Below are 21,106 nucleotides of genomic sequence, written 5' to 3'. Positions count from 1 at the left end.
AATTATTTAATAAGTAAAAATATCTTTCAAAATCTGTATCTGTTATAAAGAAAAAACTTTTATTATTTTTTTATTGATGTAGAAACAAAGGAAAACATTAAATAATCATATGCTTAATTAAAGACATTAATTTTAATATAAGTAAATAATAAACTTACAGCTTCATCCAGAACAAAGAAGCGAACCTAGAATATAAATATTGATTTTCAAAAATTATTAAAAGAAATCAAAAGCACTACACTGATATAAAAATAAATTAATATCAAACTTAATTCATTATTGAAGAAAATGAAAAATATTAAATATTTAAGGTATCAAAAAAAGTATCATGTACTAATTTATTAAAATAGTTATTGTTAATACTAATTCTGCAAAGAAAAACATAATTCAATGTTAAATATAAAATGTGAATATATAATTTTGAAACCAAACATCTTTATCAAACTTTGAAATATAATGAATAACTCACTTGTGACAAAGACAATTGCCCAGTAGAAATAAGATCTTCTAATCTACCTGGTGTTCCAACAACTATATCAATCTAAAGAAATAAATATGTCTTATATTTTCAAAAGCAAGACAAAAGAAAACTAATTAATATAAATTGATTTTAAATCCTGTCTTTAAAATTAACCTCCAAATGCTTGTCTGATTGGTTGGAATCTGTCATTTTCTATTGCATACCACAAAATTCGCAGAGTAAGGTATTTATGTTTTACTGTTACAGTGTTGAATAACATTATGCTATTCAGATAAGTATATAAATAACAACGTTTTTCTTTTTTGAAATATTTGAATTTGCTCAAAAATGTTGTATCTAAACAACAATTGGTTTCTAAAAAATGGCACTTAGAAGGGATATAATAAAGCAGAGATGCAGTAGATCTTAAAGGGCAGAGACTTTTATTGTTAATTTAAAATATATCAGAATTATATTGCAGCTCATAAATTAATCATTTTTAACAATTTTAAAGGATTATGGGAATTAGTTTAAGATTACTTGAATTACAGAATCAAGAGAAATTATTTCAAAAATGAGAAAATGTTCCATGAATAGATTCAACAATTTTACAATACTTAAAAATTTTGGAATTGCGTCTTCCTGCCTATGAACACAATAATACAAAGCACTTTGAATTAGATTAATCAAATTTGATACAAGATCTTAATACTAAATTTATAGGGTTCTATCAAATGTTGGATAAAATCCATAAACAGGGTATCTGAGCATAATTCAACATGATAACCATAAATATGTAAAGATTGATACAAAATTTTGGCATCTTAAGTATATATACATATCAAATTTTGAAGGGAAAAGAATCCATCAAGAAGTCGATCATCTGTCAGTTCGTGCTTTCATATGCAATTAAATACGATAATTCAAAAATGCAATAACAAAAATAGCTTGTCAAATTTTCTATGCTACTGCAAAAGTTCAATAGCACATAAAATTTGACAAGTAATCTTATAGTTAAAATTGCAATTCTAGGTTCAATTTTAGATTAAATAGTCAACAAAAAGCTAACAAGATAGAATGCTCGGTTTTTTTTACACTATACTATGTAGCACAAAATGCTTAGGTACAAGATCCTGAAAATTAAAATCTGAGCACTTAATAGTATTTACAGTTTCACCTTCATATATGTATGTCACTCTGTCTAATGAAAATACTAAATATATTTATTTTAATGAAATTCAGTGAACTACTGCAAAAAAAAAATTACAACTACATTCCAAAATTAGAAGAAAGAAAACCTGGTCAAATTGATATCATCAAACAGATTTTTTTTTATATATTTCAACATTGTAAACAATACCCCTTCCCCCCTTGGAAACCGTAAAATCACATCAGAAAATACAGAAACTATCAAATGAACATTATTTTGTGCACTTTTTTTTTAAATTTTTATAGATACTAATTTTTAAAAGAAGCTTATAACCAAGATTATTACTAAATGCAGATGGTAGTTTCTTTAGTGGAACAGAACAATAAAGCCATAAATAAAAATAATCAAAATTTTAGATTCGATACAAATAATATTACAATTTTATCATTCAATAAATATTCAAAACATGAAATATAAATAGATGAAATTACAGTGAATAGCTTAGATATAATCTATTTCCAGGAAAAATTCTAACGAATTTCCTTTTACAAACATAACATCTATCAGTATAATTTTTATCTTATACTGATTATTATATTTACATAATATTTTCAAATTTTTCATCTTTTAATATATTGTATTTGATGGATATAGAATTAATTATTATCTATGGATTTTTTAAATGGAAAACATATAAAAATATACAAATATACTTACTCCACTCTGAAGTTCCATTATCTGTTCTTTAGCTGCTACACCACCAATAATTAACAACTCTCTGAAAAAAAAAAAAAATGTGAACAATATGCCATACATATTTATATAGATTAAAAAGTATACTAATAAATACAAACCCCATGCCACTGATGAGAGAAACAAGTAACTTTACTACATAAGCACATTTTGTACATCTTTAATGCATGTGAGTGTATAAAGCACTCACTCACACACTGTAGGCCAAACTGTTTGACCAGAGGGGAAAATACCTAACTAGGCACATATATAATTTGAAGGGTAGAAATGTGCTTCTTGGAATGATTTTTCAAAATTTTTAATTATTTAAAAATTAAGCTGAACTTTAACATTTTTTCATAATAACTTCCAGAAATATAACACACAAATGAATTTCAAAATTTAAGAAATGTTCTTTTATAACGATATCAACTAAATGATCAAGCAAATTTTTTCGAAATTTGGCAATTTTTTAAAAATATTTTGTCTACTTTCCAACAATTGAGGACATTATTGCCTTGAAATTCAAACCACTTTCATTTTCCATCAAATATTGGGAGAATTTTTCCCATTGTTAAAAGTTAAGAAAGAAAGATTTTGTATAACATTGTGTAAATTACATGAAAAATAAGAAAGTGAAGTTACTTTCCATGAAACGAAGAAAGAAAGTGAAGTTTTATCATAAAAGTTAGAAGATAGATAAATGAGACAATTATATTTTAATTACCTAATATGATGTCAAAATTATTTATATGCAATGGATAGAGCCCAATATAAAACTTTTAAAATAACATGGTTTTGATATTTATGACAATTTGATGTTTAAAACTTTTTTTTTTTTTTTGAGAAATCATGAGCATTAATTTATGTGCAAGAGATATAATTGAAAGGAAGTGTAACTATTATTAATGGTAAACAAGCTGGTCACCAAAGGCAGCTAGTGTAAATAAAATAAAAGTGCAATGAATGGAGCAAGTATACTATTAAAATAACTAAGATTTGATATATGTCATAATTTGATACTCAAAAATATTTTTGAGGGAATTATGAGCATTAAATCATGCATAAGGGATTTAACAGAAAGTGAATATGACCAATATCCCTATCAAACCAACTGGTCACCAACGGCAACTAATTTTAATAAAATAAAAATGAGATGCCAATATGAAAATTAGAAACTATTTTAGTAACTTGTGGCTAAAGAGCTTCTATTTAGGACTACCTACTGACTTTTTAAAAGCAATAAAATACTAATAAAATAAATAGTTCAGAAATAAAGCATCAAAATGTATATATTTAAAATAATAATGGAAATCAATATACCAGCTGCACAGCTCCAGCCACTAGACTGATTATTTCAATTTTCATGTCATATTAAACTTATAATATCTTAATATGTCGTGAAAGATGGCTGACCTCCTTCACTTGCCCATTTTTGAGAGAAATAAAAAGTGCTGGTTTCTATAACTTCTATGGAAACCAGCACAAGAATTCTCCAATTAAAACCACTGAACTGATAGTGAAATTTTTGAATCAATGCGAAAGATGCTAACCTCTTGACACATCATTAATAGCTGCCCCCCATGCCTGATTTCTATTTTAAAGGGGAAAAAAATTAATTACACATTCTGTACTGGAAAAAACTTTCACAAAATTCCCAAATCACATATGTTGTATCAATTTAGGAAATTTTTGTTTCATATGAATACTTATGATGTACAATACTTATTATAACAAAATGAAAATTTGACAAAGCTCTCAACTTCAATAGCTAAAACTGATTTCATGACTTTGACAATTTAGCCACTTTTACATACAGCTTTAATTTAACAGAAACAAGTGTCATTTAAGATAACATTTTTGTTTAGCTCTACTTATTATTGTAATCATACTTTTATTGTGATTTGATGCAGTTCATCAACATTGATTGACATGAACAATTTTATTATAAATAACAGTTGTTTTCAATGATGATGGTTAGCTATGCTTATTAAGTGGCAAAATCAATACAGTTGAAGTCTGTGACTCTACCTTTTATTTCACAATAACTCTTGAAAATGAAGGAAGGAAAGCAGATGACCCTTATTGACATTAATGGTCATGAACTTTCATACAAAATCAAAAATGGTTAAATCAGTACAGTGATTGTGATTAAATTATTGGTTCTTAGATTTCATCAATTAGGTGAACATCTGATCACCAACTTGTTATGTTAAAATTAGAAAAAGAAAAAAAATCTATAAAAAAAATCACATACATATATCAGAAGTTCTATGGGGGTTAGTGAGTGGGCTGAATGTTAAAAAATAATGAAAAAAAAATTGAAAATATAAATTTTATTTACTTAGAAATATGATCTTAATGATACAGGAATATGTCTTGTACAGATGTTAGTTAGTCAATTTTTCTTTCAATATATTATTTATTGAGTCTCAATTATCACTCAATAATATTACAGATCAAGATATTTTTCAAAATCAGTAAATAAGTAGTACTTAAAATATATTACCTAACTTTTGGATCTTTAAGATATTTTTTGAAATTCTGTATGCATTTCAAGGTCTAAGGGAGGAAAAAAAACATATAAATACAGAGATTCCAGGAAATAAATTTAAAAAATTAAAACCAAAACATCTATTATAGCAAAAAAAAAAAATATGAGCACGAGTTATTTTCTTCAGATGTTCAACATGAATAAATTCACATATAATAACTTGAATAATCCACATATGACTAGCAAAATTTAGAGAAAAGTTTTCTTCAAAAACTATGCAAAGAATGTAATAAGCAAAAAAAAAAATGAATAAAATTGAGCAAAAATTATTGATTAATTTTTAAGAGCCTTTCAGTTTTTAATTTCCGATACATTTGAATTAATAATCATTGACAATTTTTATCTTCTTTGATAAATGAATCGTACATCTTAGACAAAATATTTTGGAAAAAGTATAAAGGTCTTTAAAGACAGATATGCATTATGTAGAATTATTAAAAGGCTTGCAAGTTTAAAAATTTTGAACATTGAATTAATATAAATGACCATTATATTAATACCAATGCTGTACTCAAAGTACATTTACAGAAAATAGGAAAAAATTTAGACTACAGAAGAATCGAAATATTTTTTATCATATTTTAAAATAAAACACCAGCCAATATACAATATACATTGACTTATAGGCAATAGACCTTAATTTTTTTCAACAATGTTTTTTAATTAAATTGTCAAACAATATAGTATGTACCATATAACTGAATAATAAATATTTTAACCACATATGACCTGATGTAATATTTTCTCAAAATGTGAAGAAGATATGAACATCCAAATTTTGTTTAAAAAATCTATGCATATGCACCTGCTATTGATAAAATATTGCAATAATGAATAAAATTATTATAAAAATGTTGTTTACCATTTTACTTAAGATAAAACTACTTCAACAAATAGTTCTTCAAACTTAAACACATTTAGAAAAAGCAACTTTTTTTTTTGTATATTTTCTCAAATTTTTTTAAACAACTCTACTTTTATGTTAATTTGCTTTGCTTTACTTTTTTTTATGAATGTAACATATAAAAAAATTTAAATATTACATAAAATTACTGATAATGATATATAAATAGGCTAAAAAGAATCTATGCTTTAGACAAAAACATTTTTAAATTTAATACTTTAAATATACCTAATAGATTTTAACTAATTATTATTAGTTTTCATATAAATTCATATGCTTAGTATTTAAAGGAAAAATTAATTTAAATACTAAATTATTTTTAAAAAATTAAACAGATCTTTAAAGAATAAGTTTTTTAATTTCTATATAGTGTATCAAATTCATATAATTCATAGCATAAAAGGATGTAAAATTAGTCAATGAGCAACTTACTTGTTCAGCCAATTCTCTTGAAGGCTATATAAAATAAAATATATTATTAGATTTTGATTTTTAAATAAAAATAAATAGAAATGGCTAAGAAATTCTTTTAAAAAATTACATTAAAAGATGAAAATATAAGTAACTACTATGGCTGTGTAATATTGAGCTAAATTTACCTCAATAATGATAGCTTGAGGAGCATTTTTTACAGGTTTCACAGGCCCTGATGATTCACCTTTGAAATAAATGTTATATTAGCTTTATATGAATAAATTTCATTAATAAATATGTTTACCCTTTCTTAATATTAGAATAACACATACTATGCACACCTTATAATTAAAAAGAAGCTAATGAAGAAATTCTATAATAACAAAAATGTATTTATTAATATAAGTATTATTGTATAATCAAAATGTATAAGCTCATTCACTGATTTCAAAGAATATAAAAAAATAACTACTTTTAATTTTTGTAACATTTTTAATTATTTGTTAAATTTGACAAAATATTTTTTAAAATAGCAATACAAAATTTTGGTTGTTGTTTTATAAAATTAATTTCAGTGAACAAAAATCAAAATGGTTTTGAAATTGCATATTACATTCCATAAAAATGTAAGAAATTAATTTTATTAACAATACATTTCATATGTATCTTTGATATAAACAGGAAGTTAGTGATTACTCAGTACATAATTTTCAAAAAAAAAAAAAATCTGTTGGCTTTTGTTCAGTTATCATAAAACAAAGTTTCCTTTAATAGGCAAGGACAGTCAAGATCCTTTCAAACAAATATTAATAAAGTTCACACTTAACTAAAGAAGGCTTGTTTACTTTACCAGTGATAGTATTATTCACTAGACACTCTTTAGGTGCTGAACAAACTGCAACATAACCAGCCTGCAAAATATATTTAAAAACTGAGTTCACATAGTAAGAGTAAGATTAGTTCCATGGCCGATAAAATTACAAAAATAATTCTTCAATTATGACAATATGATATACAGATATTTATTTGCAAACATACAAATAAGGGAAAGGAAATACCTCAGGAGGATATCGAAAAGTTGTTTCACCAAAGTTGAATTCCATTTCTGCATTCTGAAAAGAAGAGAACATACTACTGAAATTTCATACTTTTCCAAATAACACTGCAATATAATAAGTCCAAAGAAACTGAAACTATATTTTAAAATACATTACAATATTGTTTAAAGATGGTTGCCACCCTCCTCTATATTCTTCATATCCCTCCCTCCAAAAATATATTTATCTTTTTGCATTATAAAACTAAGTTTTATAAAAATTTTCTATATTTTTTAAATTATTTTGGCACATTCAATATACATTTTATAACAAATTCTTAGTAGTAATGACCTGTATTCGAGTTCACAAGTGATAAATAATAATTACTGTAGAATAATGTAATAAATCAAAACAAATTAATCATTATATGTAAAGAAAAATATGTATATATAAACATAAGGCAACAAAAGATTTAACAAATTTCTTTAATCCTATCCTTCAATCTATACATAAAGCATTAAGTTATTAATGTAAAATTAAACAACTAAATTATTAAAATTAACATAAAGCATTAATTTTTTCCAGATGACTATAATTTATAAATATCATCCTCAAAATCCTTGGAATAATTCATAAACAATTTTGTTTCAAAAGTGAACGTGGACTTGAGAATAGTATAAAAACAAAAGAAAGTTTATAAACTTAGCCTAAACCGAAGAATATAACACACTGGCATGATAACTATAACCATGTTTTAAATTAAAATACAAATTAAATGCTGTATTCTAGGACTGCAAGAAAATACTCCGAAAACTAAGTAGATATGTTTTCACAAATATGTAAAAATATATAATTAAAATAACATTAAAAAATAGTAATGTTGACTCGTGCAGAATTTAAGAAGTCAAAGAAATTTTTGAACTGATTAACAATGTTTAAATTGGTTAACAATTACATTTAATTCAACAGATACATATAAACAATATGACAAATAAACTAGCATGATAATATTCATAAATAAATTTAACAAAGATCTGATTAGTAAAATATATAATGTTAAAAAAATTTTAATAATTTAAATGGCATTAAATATAATTCGTAATAAAATATTTACTAAATATCAAACCTATATTTAATTTTTTTAATCTCTTAATATAATAAAAAAATAACTAAGACAATATTTACAACTGTGCTCTAAGCATTTTAATAAAACTTAATTTATACTGGGAATAATATTATACATAACAAAATTATATATAATGAAAACAAAAAAATTAATGAGATATTTAAAATTTCTTAGAAATTTTTAAAGAATAGATGTATAAGAAAGAATATATGTAAAGAATATATGTTGATAATAAACTTAACAAAAAAAAATGTTGAAAATTGCCCAGACCTCAAAACAAAACATAAGCATTTAACAGTTTTCATATGTAATAAATATTTAAATATTTGCAATAATTAGTACATCAAAGGAATTTCCCAATGAAGTCTAACTATTGAAAAATTGAACCACAAACTGAAATAACATTTATGTCATTAAATAACCACAGGGAAATGAAAAGAATTTATAAATTCAAGCAGCTTGAAGTATACATGAAAAAAACAAAAAAAAAAAAGGGGGGGGAAAGAAACAAAAACACTTTACAAGTAGACAGACATACATAATAGATTTTTTATGAAGCATAAGATAAAAAAATAATAATGCAATAAAGCAACTGAAAAGTGTTCAAGTTCTTTTAAAACTTAAATACTCCTTCAAATACTACTCAAATATTCTTCAATTAATATTTCAATTAAATATTACCCAAATATTCTTCAGAATAGTTGGAGTCTGTGGCTATAAATTTTAATTTAACATTTGAAAGTTTAACCATTCAGTACATATTTACAATATAAATATTTAAAAAGAAAATCATTATACTTGTAAAAAAATTTTTAACTATTAACTCACTTTTAAAACCACAGCTGGGAAAAAGGCAGACTTCCGTAGATTATCAGGTATTTTAAATGCTTCTCCAAAGTCAACACCTACATAATAAATTATGAAAAATAATATACTTAATATATTAAAATTATCCTTTAAGTAAAGAAAATCAAAGAAAAATGAACAGAATTCGTAATTTCATTATTTACCATTTTTTGAAAATTTAATACTTCGTTCATCGAGATTCAAATAGCATCCAATAACATCATGCATACCAAAAGGCTGTAATGAAAACATTTCATTGAAGAAAATGAGGAAATATTACCTACTAAAACATAAATTTGAAGTTAAAATTTACATAACTAAGATGTTTCAACATAAAATTAACGTAAAAAAACCCACAAAAATATGACTTAGAAATTTCTTCTTTCTTTCATCAAAATATGTTTCTCTTTTTAAAATTAGAATAATTTCATTTTAACATAAGCTTTTTTTCTCAAAAAAATTAGTACAAGAAACAATTAATATAAGAAACTATCACAAATTTATTAAATAATAATAATAATAAAAAAAGAATATACATAGTTATCTTCGCCATTACTAAATATTTACATCAAAGAAAACAAACACCAAACTAAATATATACATACATTCTTAAATTTTCTTCATTTTACAACAAAAATTTATTTATCTAAAAAGCTTAAACAGCCAATAAAAAATATGTTTCAAAATATTTAAACATGATATATTAGACTATATTTTAAGTCTCCAACTGAAATTCAACTCTAAAAACTCTAAACTTGCAAAAGACAAAGGCTTCAGGAATATAACAGTGTATAAACAATAATAAAATTTCTGCTTGAAAGTATGACACTGGAATGAAAATATGAGGAAATTAAGATATGTCAGCTTTTTAATTTCATACCAATATAACTGAAAAGATTATCAATAAGAAATGCAAGAAATACATTAAGAAACTGCAAAAGGGAAAATATTTTTATATTTCTCATACTCAAAGGAGTCATGTAAAAGTATGTATTGTACATAAAAATGCTTGTTGCACGTTTAAATCCATAGTGAAATAGGCTTGCATTCAATATGTTAATAACTTTTATTTTACTTAAAAATTCACTCTAACTGAACTTACTTCTCCATAAGAATCAAACTGTTTCCCAAAAGACTTTTTGCCAGTTCCACCAAATCCAAATCCTTGTTTGTCAGTTCCTGAAAAATAAAATTTGCATGTAAAGAAAAGAACTTAAAGAATAGAATTCTATATGAGAAAAAAAATTACAAAATTTTTCTACTAGACATTACATATAATTTACTATTTATATATCAAAAAATAATATTAAATTGCACTATTGTGATATCAAAATATCATATAATACTGATTCTAAATTTAATTTATTTATATTTACCAGTTTTAAATAGATATTCTTTAAACTCTGCTACATATTGTTCAAAAATTTTGTACAGAACACACCTATCTGATTTAAATATTCCCTAGCTTCAAGAATAACTAAATTATATTTGTAAATTATTAAATATTTAAAGAAAAAAAAAGGGGGAGGGGTATACATATAAATTTCCAAAACTGATTTCTGGGTTTCTTTGCTTTTGCAGAAGTTTGCTTTAAAAAATTCCAGTTTTCTTTTATTAAATAACATTTAATTATTTCTAAATTACATAAATATAAAAAGTTCCAAAATGCTGCATCTTTACAACAAAATAGAATAAATTATATAAAAAAAAAATAATAACAATTTGTTTTTAAGAAAAAGAAATTAACAACTCATAATCGTTTTTATAATCATTTTACATTAGTTACAAAATTAGTCTTTCTTATGTTATAAAAGTTTATTTTGTAAATATATATTTTATTGGAGCTATAATGATTTATATGCAGCAAATATAAAATTACATGGTTAATTACAGTAATTGCAAAACTTAAGCAACTTTTTGGATTTTGCTGCAATTCTGCAAAAATTGAACTGTAAGAATGAAATTCAAACTTAAAGGGCGAAAAATGTTTGATGGGGAAACAATAAATAGGATGCATATATTAGTGAATGAAGTAAAAAAAAGGCTTTGTTAACAGAATGGCAGTGATACAAATCAGAGTCTGATCAAAGATAATTAATTGATATCCAGTAATAAGGGATAGGATATTCCCTAGCTGCAACAGTTGTGTGGCATCATCAGTTTATAATCAAAAGAATATTATCTAGCAACTCTTAAGTCAAGAATGTCCATTTCTTAATGAGTATTTGAGTTAGCCGTCTGTAGATTCTCTAGAATATGCAATCATCGAATGTCTCTTAGAGATTCCCAAACATGTTTAATGGGATTTAAATCAAAAGGGAATGCTGACCAATCTATTCAACAGAAATCTTTTTGCAGAAGCTCCCTAACAGAAAGAAAAGTAGTCACAATATGTTATCATCTGTAAACAAAAAGTTTGAACCTATGGCACCTAGGAACAAATGCACTTGAGAGAAAGATCACTTCATAATAGCAATGACATTCAGTTCCTGAACCTCTACTGAAAATGGTCATTCTTCCATTTAACATTATGCCTCCTCCTTCATAATATAAGTATACCAGAATTGCCCTAAAAGACTCCTTCCTTAAAGGGATACAAATATGCATACTATTGGCATCCTGTGAATGGTACACACATCAAGCAAGTAGGCCACTTTCTTGGAAGTCTTCTGGGCCCCCCAAAATTGGGACATTTGTCATCCAGTTGCCATACATAAGTACTGAGCAATGTTCTCTGTTGCTTGATTTTTGGTCACATTTCGCCATCATGGTCATATATTGGTCATTGTTGCTCTTATTTTCCTTCGACATCAATTATTATTCTTCCTTATAGCTGTACCTGTACTAAATAATGCTTTCCAAGCACTTGAAGTCACATTTTTGTCAGTGCCAAACTCTTTGGCAATATTCCTCAAATTACATTTTCCCACCAATTTACTGATTATTCTATCTTGTGTACAGGCATCTTAAAGATTTCTTGTAGCCATTTTGAAAATATGATATATCACTTACAAAAAAATATCTCAAAATGTGCTTTTCTTTTTTGCAGACATGTGTTTTGAATGTCTTTGCATCACCTGTGAAGTCATGATTCTGATATTTGCATATCCATCAACTTTCTGCTAATTGGCTTCCCATTGTAGTAACTTCAAACTGCCTTTCTCTACAGTTTCATAACAGAATGGTTGCAAATCAAATATAATAAAAAGGATATTATAAAGTATTAGAAAAATCTTTTCAGTTGGAAATGTCTATGCCATGAAACTTTCTGAACTCCATAAAACTCAAACTCAATTGCTAATAATATAAGAACTAAAAATACTTTAAAACAAACTACAAATTATAGAAGCTATAAATGATAATTTTAAAAACATACCAGAGATCTGTAAAATATATTAATAAGAAAAATCTTCTTTTACCAAGATCAAGAGAAGCAGCAGGTGTGGACCATCCAACTCGACAAAGACCTTCATCAGTAACTTTGGCTTCATAATAATATTTTCCTGCCAAATGAATCAAATTAGGTGAGTTACAATTTTTTTTTCTTTTAAAGAAAAAGAAACAATAATATTTGCATTTATAGCAAAGAGCACTAACCTTGCCCTTGAACACCTTTTGTTGCTCGACAGCCATGCCATTCTTTGGGTTCCCTGGACTGACATGTTTTACCATCAGGACTAACAGCTATTAAAGGAAGGGAAAAGAAAAAGAAAAGAAAAAAAATCTTATTCCTTATATTAAAAGATTTTTTTTTAAATAATACCTAGCTCTTCTATTTCAAGTTCTGTTGAGAAATGTATTATTTCCCACTTTACAAATAATCCGTTTATAAGCTGAGAACTAATATTTAATAATGAAATAACTTGTAAAAAGTTTAAAAATGCATTAACAATATATTTGCATTTTATCTCAAATTTAGAAATCAAATTAAATTAATAATAAAGATGAATGTTATGAGTTTGTGGTTTGTGCATGACACTGTACAAGCCAGACCATTTGACCTACAGCAAACAAATCTGATCCATTCAAATCTTTCAGGGTGAATAAGTGAATATTTGAATGATTTTTTTTTGAAATTTTAATTAATTAAAAATTAAATTGAATTGAATTTTCCATAATAACTTTGAAATGTATTGGACAAAAATAAAATTTTTAACATTTCAAAATTTTCAAAAAAAATTTTAATGATGTCAATTTAATAGTCATAAAAATTTTTTACTGAATTTAGTAAACTATAAAAAATATTTTTTTCAGCTAATTCCCAACAACAGATTACAATATTGCCCTGAAATTCAAACTGTTTTAGCACTGATGAGTCCTAGGGCCATCAACGGCCCTTCCCATAGAAAGTATCAGCTATATGCCTATCAAATTTGAAATATAAGTACATTTCACTGATGAAACTATTAAGAACAAGTTACAGAAAATATTTAAGAAATTTTTCTCAATTATTAATTCTGGTTAATTAAATCGGATGCCAAAGATACCTAGTTCAATATAAAATAATAGTTTCTGTTTCAAACAAACAACTTCTTTCTGTTTGGGTGAGCCAGTTGGTGTGGATTGCGAATGAATGATCGAAATGGGACAGGTAACCAGAAAATACTTCACAGGTTGAATTTCATATATAGTGATTTGCATTTATCTAGCTGTGTTCTATCATTTACTACCATACTACTAACATAAATAACTACCCAAGGAAAAACCTTGTATGTATACTTTAAGTCATACAAGATGGGTTATAGATATCTCCCTTCTCTCCTCAATGAAGACAACATGCAAACTACAGCAAACCAAGAAATATGATTTCAGTTTCCTACTAAATGTTTTTTGAACAATATGCAAATTATACAATTTGGTTTTAAGAGGTCAACATTTTTTTTTTTTTTAGTTCAAAAAGATTTCCAGTTTAAATGTCTGGTTTTATGTTTAAATAGGGTTGCTACTATATCAAGGGGAAAAAAAAATCAAATCAATTTATCCTAACAAGCATTTATAACATAATCACTTGTGGCAGATTTAAAAAAAGGTATTTTTTTAATTGAAATCTATGTATTTCTTTAAGTTGTCAAAAACTTTTAAAGTACTTTTGCAAACACTGATGTTTTCTCCCCAGTGGAAAGAACAAAACTGCAATTAAAAGTAAGAAGAACCAATAACTTACAGGAAATCAGCACATCTAGCTGGACTATATTAAAATATTCTACACAATGCTTTTAGCATAACATCTACTTTCCATTTAGTAGATTTATAGATAAATATGGTTGTCTCACTATCATTTCACTTTTCGCTATTAAAGGATGAATGTGATGCAACAAGTTTTAATACCCATAAAAGTTCAGCATTATATGATTGTTCTTGAACTAAAAACTTCAAATTTGACTTATTTTGGACATCATTTTTTTTTTTTTTCAGATTTAGCTTATCAGCTTTTCCTATATTCTTTTTAGATACAAAGTACAATATCAATTATGATTTTTTTTTTTTTTTAACTGGCATGCAATATCGTTCATTTTCCTCTTTTGGCATGGTTAATGTGTGCTAGTTAAACTTATTACCTCCTTACAAAGGAAGCAGTATGTTGCAAAATGGATTTACAGAACTCCTCTAACCCATTTAGCCAAGTCATATTTTATCCATCCAATTTGAATTAAATGCAAATTTTGAGCATCTCAGTGTTTTAAAAAATTCTCTAATTTACTCTGAATAAGTTCACAATTCATCACATAATGAACAAACCATTCAATAAACTTATGTGTGAGTGACTCAATATCACCATGGCACTTCATCAGATTGATTATTGCTATTTTCCAGATAAATTTATCTTATTCTTGCACATTTTCATTAGCTCCAATTCAAGAATCTTATGGAAAGAGAATAACTGTCTCTAAAGTCGAAATTAAACTGAATTATATGAAAAAAAGGAGCAAGTTTCCACAACTCACAATTGTTTCATTTTTCGTGCAATGCTACAGTCTTTTATTCTTCAAATTTTTAGAGTTCGGCATTTTTTAGATAGATAAAAAGGGAATTCAGAAACTTAAAAATCCCTGCATTTTCCCTATGTTTTAGATGATTTTTAAATTCAATGTATTTCCCCGGCTCTTCCGGTGCAATGACAACTCCGTTAAAGCAGCTTTTCTTAAACATTTGAATTTTATTGAATGATATAACTTTTGAATATTCAGCTCACATTATCAGCGTAATATCTTATTTCAATTTGATGAGGTTTGAAATTCTTACTAAAATGAATGATATCCTTTCTTCCAGAATTGTCCATTTAGAATGTACACATCATTTATTAACTGCAAAATATTTCTTCATTATTTTTTTGAATTTCTTAAGCAACTAATGATGGTCAACAATACAGACTAATACAGACAATACAGATAATCACTAATAATACTTAATAACAGATTTTATTATTTCTTTTATCTACATAAAAGAAATAATAAAATCTAACAATAATGGTGAATTCTCTTTGCTGATTAAAAATACCAAGCTGATATTTTATTATCTGAATATAGAGATCTGTTACAAATGTGAAAATAATGATCTTAAGAACAATAAAACAAATTATTTAACAATGTGACAAAAGTATAACAATAAGAGTGGACTGATTTATTTAACAAAAAAAAACAGGTATTATTATAATTAAAAATATTTTTATTTGCGATGCTCTATATCTAGCAATCTCTGGACTCCAAGGGTGGCAATAAAAAACTATATTATATGCAGATTACAATAATTTTAATAAAAATAGCTTACCTAGAGCATTCCCTCTATCAAAATAACTCATACGCCATTTATTACCTATAAATGAAAAAAATTCTAAATAATAATGGGTAAACAGAAATTGAAATGTGGTGCATACATAAAAGGATTTACCAATATAACCATTTAAAAAAATTATAAAATTGTACTCCCCCACCCCCACCCCACAAAAAAAAAATAAAGAAAGAAAGGATGGAAGGAAATAAAGAAGAAAATTGAGAAAAGTTGAGCAATTTCTAGTCTATAACCATTAATGACAATATTTCAAAGGAAACTTGTAAGGAAAATACTTTAATAAAAAGTCAAGGACATAAAAGAATATTTTTAAAACCAAGAGTGTTACACATAAAAATTAATCATCAAGGTATTGTCAACTGATCAGAGACATGTGTATGGAAAATAGTAACCAACTAAAAATTAATATTTACAAGAATTATAATCAAAATTCAATACAACTCTTTTTCTCCTCTTAAGAGAATTATTTAGTAAATATACAGTTGATGGCAAAAGCTGACATAAATTTGTCACACAACGTGAAAATGTGATTTCATAAATAATCACTTTTAGATAATTTTTTTAATATTCTGTAACTTAGAATTAACATTCACTTATATTAAGAAAATATTTTTAATAATCTGAGAGTAACTACAAATTCTAATACTTGTTCAGTTAAAATGTTATCTTTTTTGAGCAGCCAGATCAGAAAAAGTAAACTTTAAAAATAGGATCCTTCTTTCTAAATAATGATTCAAATTCTACAAAAGCTTACAAATGGAAAATTAAAAAGATGGGAAAAAAATAAAGGAAAAAATACATTACTTTGTTGAGTGCTGCCACCTCCTCCCTTGTCACCTTTCTTCCCTTTTCCACTCTGCTGGTCAGCTAATGTTTCCCACACAATTTGCAGAATAGGCAGACAAAATGCTCCAGTCTTTCCACTGCCTGTTTCGGCTGCCTACACAAGAGAGATATGCACACACTTAAATAGGTAAGAAAAGTTTCTAATAAAAAATTCATATACAACTAAAAAAAAACTTTTTTTCCCCTTCATTATTATATGTTCTCTGACATTTTTAACATACTCAATTCTATTTGTATCTAAATGCTTTCCAAATATGCTGCTTATATTTATATACTGTTATCTATGTTCTTATTCCAACCAGTCTCCCTCCCACCAAAAAAAAAAAAATGTTTGATCAATAAGTTTTTAAAAGTTTGATCATATAAATAACATTTTCAAACTTGAATTAAACTATCTATGTATTAGGATTGATGTGTTTGTTAAATTTACAAATGACATACATCTCATATTTTTCTCCTTTCAAACTCATATTTTACTTGAAATTACATTTGCTTTGCAAATTAATTTCTTTGTATGCTTAAAAAGATACTCCACCTATCACTACCATAGTGTGAATGGCTTTAACCTGAGAAATCAAAACTTTAATAGGTTCCTAAATATCTTCTTTTTATTTTACTAAACATTACTTAAGAGAAAATTTACCTTATTGTTTAGAAAAGCAAGAAGTTTGGGAAGTATCTATTTTTAATTGTTACTCATTTTTTTAACTTTTAATATTATTGCCTGACAAATCAAAATAATTAATAACAGTAATAGACAGCACTATGTAATTGCAAGCATTAAAATCTTTAAAAACCTATTGAAGAAAAATCCTCACCATAAGAACATCACCACCTCCAAGAATCAATGGTATTGCTTCAGACTGTACATCTGTAGGTAGACTGAAACAATATTGATGCATCATTAAAGATATTAGTTTTAATGATCCTCATTATATGCTAATTATTTTTCAGCAAGCTAAAGAATGATTTCAAAACACAATTAAAGGGAATAGCAAGATCACATAACCAATTTTCAGAGTGTTAGAGCAATATTGAGATAATATTTATTGTGTTAGAGCAATATTGAGATAAACAATTATAAAAGTGATTTACTAAAAAATTAATACAAAAATTATCAATTCACAAGTACTTAATCAGTTACATAATTAAAATTAAATTATAAAATATCAATTATATATCATTATATTTAATTCTAATACCAATCATATATATAACTGATGCTATGCATTTTTCATAAATGTAAAATTTATACATTTATGAAAAATGTATAGCTTACTTACTTCCAATCTATTTCTTCAACAGCCTGAGCAATCTCAGGAAGGACACCCATTTCTATATAAAAAGAAAAGAAAATTAATTGGACGTATTAGAAAAAATTACTTCTATGAAAAGACAATATGTAAAAATTCTATGAATATAGATATTAGATTAATTAAAACTCCTCCTCATGTAATATGACCAGCTCGGTGAAATTTTGCAGCTTGAAAACAAAAATACGTTTCATTTGATTATTTAAATAAATATGATAAGCATCAAAGTAGTTCAGATTTACATCAAAATTTAAAAACATGAAAAAATATTATATATCATCATTCACAACCAATCAGGCACATTATAATTTGTATCTTTATTTCATGAATGAACACAAAGCATTTATTGATACAATTTCTAAAAAATGTGATAAAAATGGCACATTTGAATAATAATAAGGTGACAAAAGTTCTAATTAGAAGTTTTTTTTTTAATCTTCAATCTGAATTTTGATTAATAAAAGAGAATGCAAGTCAAACAATAGGCACTTTGCAGAAAAGAAACTACTGATACAATACTATCAAATATATTTTAGAAGGTGAGAAAGTACACCTTAAAGCTTTGTTTCCAATTTTAATACAATAAAAGTTAAGTATGATTTTGGCACTTTTCTGCACTAATTTCTAAAATATAGTTGCATAAAAATGCTATTTACATATTTAAAAACATAGACAATTATTGATTTAACAATTCTAATTTAGTTGGCAAGCAATTTTTCACTTGAGCTTTTGCATTTATTGATTTATTTTTGTATTTTTCAAAGAATACTTTCAATTATTACAATCCATTTTCACTGTTTCATAAATTCTTAATGTTATTCTAATGTTCTAATATTATTTTTTCCTTTCATTGTTGAAAGCTAAGGGAGGAAAATTTTATTCATTATATATTTAGTTTGCATAATGAAAAAAAAAAAAAAGTACAAATGTTACAAAGACAATATGTAATAAGAAGGTAGGTTACATAGGAAGTTATGTTTTAATGGCAATATGATGTTGTTGGATATCACTGAATTAAAAAGATTCACATACATAATAAACACAGTACATGTAAGGATTATGATTTTAAATGAATCACAATTTGATGTTCAAAAATATTTTGTTGAGGGAGCTATGAATATTAACATGTGCATAAGAGACTAAATTAAAATTAAATTCAAACAATATTTATGAACAAAACAATTTTAGAACAAGGATGATTTATACATTAAATATGTGTCAAATAAATTGATTTTTCTGCATATTCAACTTTCATTTAAATAATTATGAGTTATTAAGGTATGCATTTTTTTTTTCTGTAACTTCCTTTGAACCTAAATGCAATATTATTTTGAAATAATTAAGATCATTATCATTTACAAAACTTAATTTTTTTTGTAGAAATTTATTAACTGTATTCAATGATTAACAATAATTATACATGTAGCATATTTAAAATACTTTCTCTTCAATTTTAAAACATTTTTTAAATTATTAAAATGTAAAGTATATTATTTCCAAAATAGATTATCAATACAAATGTTTCTGAGAATACATCTTGAATACAAATCTTTCTCAAATACAAAGTAATTTCTTTAAAAATTCAATATTTTAAGGATAGAATGTGTTTGATTTACATGAAACATATTTTCAAACCTCTGCAACTTAATGCATACATTTCTTCCCATTTTAGTATTTTTTAGAGGTTGCAAGTAAGTTTTATTTTGAATACTACAAATTTTCAAAATAAAACTACATATTATTACCATATATTAGAAATTACACAGTGAATACTATAAATTAATAATTTCAAGTTAAATCTTGTATTTGTTAACTTTAAAAGCAAAATTAATTTTTTTTTTTAAATTTCATGCCTGAAATATTTTTAAAAGCAAAATTTCAAAAGTTATATTTGTCTAAAAATTATGCTTTTGTATTTTATAAATTGAGCTTTTATGCAATTAACCTTTTCTATAACATAAATATAATTTTCTTTGTGTTTGATAAGAAAAAAAAATTCTCCGATTTCACAAAAGCCAGACATACATCTTCAAACACATCTTCTTTCTTCCCATACAAGGAATGCGTAAGTTTGTAATTTAAGCATTGATTTTTTTCAGTACATACACTAAACTCTAACTACAGATATGTACATGGATATCTCTTTGTTCAATACAAACAAAATTATTTTTAGATCAATAAAATATATTTGTTGAAAGTAAATTAAAGAAAAAGCAAAATGATCACTAATTCTAAAACAATAAAAGGGCACTTTCTTAAATGATCTCCAGACAAAGTAAGGTTATATCAATGAAACAGAACTAGTAAAAGATATATTCAAATATTTAATAAGAAAAATTCTGAAACCTTTTGTATAATTTTTATTAAAAATGATTTGCCAAATATAAGAATTAATAATATAATTAATAATGTTACTTACAAAATGTAAGAACAGCAATTTTTCTAAATTTAATATTTTAGAAAAAAAATTCATACTTATAGTTTACTCACAGTAAGTCTAATTAAGATACATTAAGTACAAGATTTTCCCATTAGTAAGATGCTTACTAGCACCAAGATAAATAATTTTCTACATTGAAAAGAATTCTTTTGAATTCCTTCATCATATAACCTCCAATGATACTAATCCACTTTGTCAATAGTGATTCTTTATAATAATAAAAATCATATTATTTCTTATGAATGCATACTTTGATATACCAGATTTTATATATTTGATGAAATGCTTCAAGCTACATTGACCTAAATATTTAATTAACAGTACATTTAAAGTTATAATTCAAAAGCCAAAAAATTAACTTTTGTGATAAAAAGTAATTAATTTAATAGGGTTACAAAAGAACACAATTATTTTCAGAGTTTTGATACAATATGTTTCTCTTCTTTTTCTTAATTTTTATTTAAAAGGGGGAGCAACAATGTCTAATTAGATTTA

General features: G+C 25.2%; 1 protein-coding gene across 1 annotated transcript in view; it reads right to left on the bottom strand.

The window, feature by feature from the left end:
• The window catches only part of LOC129984321 (ATP-dependent RNA helicase DDX1-like), a 36,816-nt gene that overhangs the window by 15,254 nt on the left and 456 nt on the right, over positions 1 to 21,106 (bottom strand). The window contains exons 2-18 of the mRNA XM_056094181.1: positions 18,142 to 18,193; positions 17,677 to 17,740; positions 16,817 to 16,952; positions 15,992 to 16,036; positions 12,821 to 12,907; positions 12,643 to 12,726; positions 10,326 to 10,402; positions 9,388 to 9,460; positions 9,206 to 9,282; positions 7,273 to 7,326; positions 7,065 to 7,125; positions 6,400 to 6,458; positions 6,233 to 6,256; positions 4,852 to 4,904; positions 2,328 to 2,388; positions 470 to 541; positions 159 to 185 (exon numbers count right to left, since the gene is read on the bottom strand). Coding sequence (XP_055950156.1) covers positions 159 to 185; positions 470 to 541; positions 2,328 to 2,388; positions 4,852 to 4,904; positions 6,233 to 6,256; positions 6,400 to 6,458; positions 7,065 to 7,125; positions 7,273 to 7,326; positions 9,206 to 9,282; positions 9,388 to 9,460; positions 10,326 to 10,402; positions 12,643 to 12,726; positions 12,821 to 12,907; positions 15,992 to 16,036; positions 16,817 to 16,952; positions 17,677 to 17,740; positions 18,142 to 18,193 — 1,106 coding nt within the window. The remainder of the gene's footprint in view (positions 1 to 158; positions 186 to 469; positions 542 to 2,327; positions 2,389 to 4,851; positions 4,905 to 6,232; positions 6,257 to 6,399; positions 6,459 to 7,064; positions 7,126 to 7,272; positions 7,327 to 9,205; positions 9,283 to 9,387; positions 9,461 to 10,325; positions 10,403 to 12,642; positions 12,727 to 12,820; positions 12,908 to 15,991; positions 16,037 to 16,816; positions 16,953 to 17,676; positions 17,741 to 18,141; positions 18,194 to 21,106) is intronic.

The sequence above is a fragment of the Argiope bruennichi genome, chromosome 9, assembly GCF_947563725.1.
Source record: "Argiope bruennichi chromosome 9, qqArgBrue1.1, whole genome shotgun sequence".
In the NCBI taxonomy this organism is placed as follows: Eukaryota; Metazoa; Arthropoda; class Arachnida; order Araneae; family Araneidae; genus Argiope; species Argiope bruennichi.
This window is presented reverse-complemented; position numbering and strand designations above follow the sequence as displayed.